The 5,530-nt window shown below is 33.4% G+C and overlaps 1 protein-coding gene across 8 annotated transcripts in view; it reads right to left on the reverse strand.

Annotated features, from left to right (window-relative positions):
* Positions 1-233: 233 nt before the first annotated feature.
* Positions 234-5,530, reverse strand: part of C1GalTA (Glycoprotein-N-acetylgalactosamine 3-beta-galactosyltransferase 1) — a 347,855-nt gene continuing 342,558 nt past the window's right edge. For all 8 annotated transcript variants that reach the window (XM_017627275.1, XM_017627288.1, XM_017627295.1 and 5 more), the window contains 2 exons: positions 1,845-2,129; positions 234-1,767 (listed from right to left, as the gene is read on the reverse strand). In XM_017627275.1, coding sequence (XP_017482764.1) covers positions 1,555-1,767; positions 1,845-2,129 — 498 coding nt within the window. In that variant the 3' untranslated portion in view covers positions 234-1,554. The remainder of the gene's footprint in view (positions 1,768-1,844; positions 2,130-5,530) is intronic.

The raw sequence follows: 5,530 nt of genomic DNA on the forward strand, positions 1-5,530 counted from the left end.
ATTTCGCAACTCGAAAAATTTTTAATTCAAATTTAATTCTGTAAAATTTACGTACTTATAACATATGTATATACATATGTATGAATGTATCTACGTAAAGCAAGCGATACTCTCCTCTCTCAATAAGTGAATTATTGACATAAATACATAAAATCAGCTGATGAATTTAGTTCTGTAGCTGAACAGTTTTAGATCTCGACACTTAACAAACTCCTGCCTATCGTGANCGTGCGGATGGGCGGGAATGGAGGGTAAAAACCGTTGGGATATTATTAAATATTATTTTTATATTTGAATAGTGCCGCCGCCTTTTGTGCATGTCTTTGTGTTTGCTTAAATTAATTATCTGCCAATACTAAGTATACAAAAAAAATGGCAAAATTATTTAATTTAATAGGTACATATATCGTCTGTCTGTACTACATGTTAAATTATACCTAAACAATAAATGCATACAGCGTTATGTATGTATGTAAGCAGTCATGTTTTTATGCAAAGATAATGCATAAAAATATTAGAAAAATAAATTTAAAAAATGGGCAAGTACTAAACCTTGCTATTTTTGGTACGCAAGGGTAGGAGTAGTTTAACTGAAGAATTTCATGATAAAAAAGCCACGAAAATACGATACTTGGGTAGAACTGTCAAAGCTTTCGCAATTTTTTTTTTTTTTAGGTTTTTGGGTTCATTCGCTTTCGAACTTTAAAGGAATCGCTTAATTAGTTTGTATTTTATTCCAATGTAAAATATTTGAAAAATAAATTCATAGCCTTTAATTTTTGGCAAATATAAATAGCCTTGTTACACACGTATTAATTTTTATCATGAAAGCATTTTCTTTGGCATTTAAGCTAATTTGGTATGTGTACGCAAATGTTTTGCATAATATGTAAGATGCCTACAAATTTAATTTGCTTAGCTTTTGCATTTTACTGCATTTTATTTATTCAAAGCAGTGCTTATATTGCTTTATAAATAACGATGTGTTAGCGAGATACTCGAAAACTTAGGATTTCTTCAACATTTTATTTATATAAAAATGCTACTTTAACCAAACTGACATATGTATGTATATTACATCTTACAAATTCCTAGGCTTTCGACATCGCTAACATTGACTATATCCACCGAAAATAATTAGTTTTGAAATTGTTTTCATTGCATTTCATTAAAATAGGAATAGTATATTCATACCGAATAGACTAGTATGTGTAACTATTTTTTATTCTAACTTAAAACTAATTAAATAAACTACATATCTAGTAGAACTTGGAATCGTTTAGAAGTTTTTAACTTGTACATTTTCTGCTTTTATTTTAATGACGTATTTTAGATCATTTCAGTACCAATTTTTCCAGCTGGCACAATGGCAGTAGATATGTACATACAAAACTAAGCGCTTGTACTTACTATTACACCCATTGAAAAGAACTTAAATATAGAATACGCAGTTTAAAAAATATTTACTAAGCGGTTACTTTTATGAAAGCATGCCTATTAAGGTATAATTACATACATACAATTACAACTATTACTCAATAACTAAGCTTCTATTTATGATGCCTTTGCATTGCTTTCTTCGGTTTCAGACGCAGGCTCCACAAGCTGTGGCATAATTTGGCCCACTTGCAGACGTTCAGGCAGCGCCTCTGGCGTATTGATAATGCCATACGGTCGCAAGTGATAGATCAGGTAATCTAACACATACATTTGATTAGGCGTCACGTAGTGGAAAGAAATGGCTGTGTCCGAGCAACAATCTAAGCCCTGTTTGAGAGGATGGGAAACATCAAAAGGCAATTAGTTTGATAGGAAATTTTAGAAAAACATCGCATGCTCCGCACCTCATCGGTTTTGTAATAAATGTATTTCCAATACCAAAAACCTTTGTCTGTATGCGATGGTATTAGATGATGTTCTGGCACGAATGGGAAGAAGCGACCACGTGTTTGCTGATCCCGCGAATCGCCAGCGATTACATTAACATTCTCCAAGCATTTGCCTATTTCCGCATCTTCTGCGCCTGTGTTGTCTTGTTTGCACAGATTCTTGTCTGGTATGGCCTTCTCGACAAAACGACGCACCGCCTCTTTACTAAGCACGTAACCAGCACCACCGGACATGTAACCCTGAAAATAAATAACCATACATACATTTACACATATGTTAGATCGATTTGGGTCATATTCGGTTAAGAGAATTTAATTAAAAAATTAACGAAAAATTCCGTGTTTGTTGCCTCATAGCCCGAACACAATGAAAACGACGAGCTACAAACCACAGCTGTCAAATTATTTTAACACGTACTCTTATGTAGATAATTATTTTGGCGACGACCGGGCTACGCGACGGCTGTGGTTGTGGCCAGATTAGATCTATTTCTATTTTTCTGGCGACAGATAACGTTCTTCCTCTTCTTTTATGTCAAACTCATACAAATTCATGATGTCGCTGCCGCGTTCAAAGAAATCATGTCGCCATCGACAAAGCGCTTAGATAATAAAGATGACAAATCGGAAGCTGTGGTCGGTAGCTCGTCGTTTTCAATGTGTTCAGAACTTCAGACTTACAAAATGCAGCATTTTCCGTATACATTTTTAAGTGTAAAATCCATTGAAAAATGGGAAAACAGCATCAGTATGATTTGAATTTTCAAACTAAACGTTTGTAATAGGCGGCATGCACGGTGCGTCTGACTCGCGATCCATTTGTGTACGTGTTGACTCGCCTTCGACTACAAACAGTTCAATCATTCAGAGTCATGCCTAGGGATGGGTAAATTCGATATTCGAAGCTTCGAGATTCGAATTTTAATCGAACTTTAGCTCTAAAATTACGAATTTTTGAAATCGAACTTTATGGTGCTAAAATTCGGATAAAATCGAATTTTTTTAGAAAAAATGGAATTTCGTCTTTATTTGCAAAAAATCAGCTCTGCAACTTTCTTCTTTCTGACAAAATTTGGCATCTCTGTGTGTGGCACCATATTTGCATTAGGGCTGCAAGTCTATAAAATACATCGAAGTTTTTTCGATCTGAGGCAACAAAATATCGATGTATCCTGTATAAAAATCGATATTTTTGATGCAGCGAATGAATTAAAAATATACAAGAAAGTGGAATAATTGGAACTTCGATAAATGTGGTGACGTGCAATAATGTTAATGACATTAATATTCACTTTTCAATTGTGTATTAATGTCAGCGGCATCAATTCGATGGACATTAATGCACGTCACCATAAATGTTTAAGTATTAACTCACAGTGAAATGTATTTATAGTTACACATCCCAGCTATACAAATAAATTCATAAAAAATAAATAATATTTCAGATGCTTTATGATCTTAAAACTTTATCTAATGTCTGGTTTTCATTATGTCGAAATAACTGAAACTGCTTTAAATAACAGCTGTTCATTTGGTGTCAAATACATTATAAAAACTGACCAAATGTAGATATCGCAGTGCATGTCAAAGGCTGTTGTCAAATTTTTTGTGGCAGGTGATTGACATTCCATTTTCCAACACTGATGTCAAATGTGAAGTGAAATTTTTTGCATGAGTCAAAATTACCGGCCGTTTAGCTATGGACAAACCAAAAATGTGGCTGGGTAGAACTCTTCATGCCCTATTATCTATTTTCTTAATTGTTTACTTAAAGATCTCGCTTTAAAACGCAAAATCATACGTTGTCATTAATTGTAAGACTTTTTAATAAACATACGTATGATTGCATATGTATGTAACGTGAAGTATGCGAAAAATTCTTTGTTTTTTTTAAAGCAAGAAAAATAAATGAAATCATGTTATACGCCCCAAAAATTTAGTTTCAATATGCTACATTTGCCAAATTTTTGGTTTTTTAGATATTTTTTTGAAAAAAAAAATTATTTGTATTTTTTTTGGTTGTGAAGCAAAAAAGAGCGATATGGATAGTTAATCATATTAATATAAGTTCATCTGAATCTCTTTTTCGGTTTGAGTTGTCATTCTTACAAACAAACTTTTAAATTTTCAGAATTTTTTTTTTTGAAAATTCGAAAAAATTCGAACTAAATCGAATTTGCACCACCAAATTTCGAATCGAATAATCGAATCGTTGGGCAATGTTCGAAATTCGGAAAAAATCGAATTTCAACCCCCCACTACCCATCCCTAGTCATGCCAAGAGTCATGTCCGTGTAACTAACACATATCTTTAAAAAGAAAACAGCTTGTATGTTAGAAATTGCTTATAGGCGGCATCCACCGTGCGTCTGACTCGTGAGTCGGTTTGGATGTGTTTGTGAAAACAGACTGGAACAAAAATTTTCCAACGTTTGAGAAAATCGTATTTCTCAATTTGATTTTCAGCATGGTTTTTCATTTCAAACTAAAAATTTTCTAAAATTTTTCTCAAACATTGTTTATCAATTTAAGAACAGTTTGGGAAAAAATTTGTTGGCATTCCATTCCGTTCTATCTGTGTCAACATGGCACATGGTCCATCGGTAGTCTGCTACATCAGTCGCAAAATGACTCTTCGACTATGCTGTCGCTGTTATTCGCTAACTATGCAACTAATTTTTTACATCAACCGTATTATTCTTTGTTAAACTAACTGTATAAATATGCTATTAAATCAACTGTTAAACTGCATAAATAAAAATTCCTTTCCTATAAAACTGTGTTTCTCGTACATGTATCCTTGGCAACACTATCCAAATATTTCAATGAGAGTAACTGAATTTCATTTCGTTCCGCTCCACTCACGCTTGAGAAAAACTTGAGAATTCAACATATCTCAGTTTGAAAATAAAGGAAAATTTCATATTAAAAAAGTGCCTTTGAGTTTGTGAACGCTATCAATGGTTATTTGAGATGCATTTGAGAATTAACATTTGAGATTTGAGAAAAGGACTGATTCTCAAATGCATCTCAAATTGAGATATAACAAAAATGTTTATTGGGTTGGCATAACTCTGAATGATTCAACTGTGTGAAGTCGAACGTGAGTCAATACGTACACAAATGACGCGCGAGTCATTCCCACGTGTATGCCGCCAATTACTGTCCGTTAGGGCGGGTCGATTTAAAAATCGCTCATTGCTCTGTGAAAATCGTATTCTAGGGATCAAAATAAGAAACTTTGCCGAAGGAACCATACCTCTAAAACGAATTCTGATGTCCCCCAATTTGGGTCGAACTTTTGGGTAGGGGCAAATTTTGAAAAATCCCACTTTGACCCATTTAGAGTGCTCCAATCGAGTCCAAATGTATGACCGACCCCCATGCCAGTGGCACACCCCCTGGAACTCCCCTGGGGGTTCACCATACAAACATTTCAAAAAATCACCATTTTTGGCCTTTACATGAAAAAATCAGCTAAATGGCTATGTTTTTTCTTTATTTTTATTTATTTATTTATAATAATATTTATTATTTATTTATAATATTATCTATTTTTTCTCTTAAGAAATTTATTTAGTCAGAACATAGGTAAATGAAAAAATTAATTTAAGTGAGTTATAGAAAAGAAACTAAAAAAA

Source organism: Rhagoletis zephyria, unplaced genomic scaffold (assembly GCF_001687245.7).
Source record: "Rhagoletis zephyria isolate East Lansing unplaced genomic scaffold, Rhagoletis_zephyria_1.1 Rzeph_scaffold_00071, whole genome shotgun sequence".
NCBI classification, from domain to species: Eukaryota; Metazoa; Arthropoda; class Insecta; order Diptera; family Tephritidae; genus Rhagoletis; species Rhagoletis zephyria.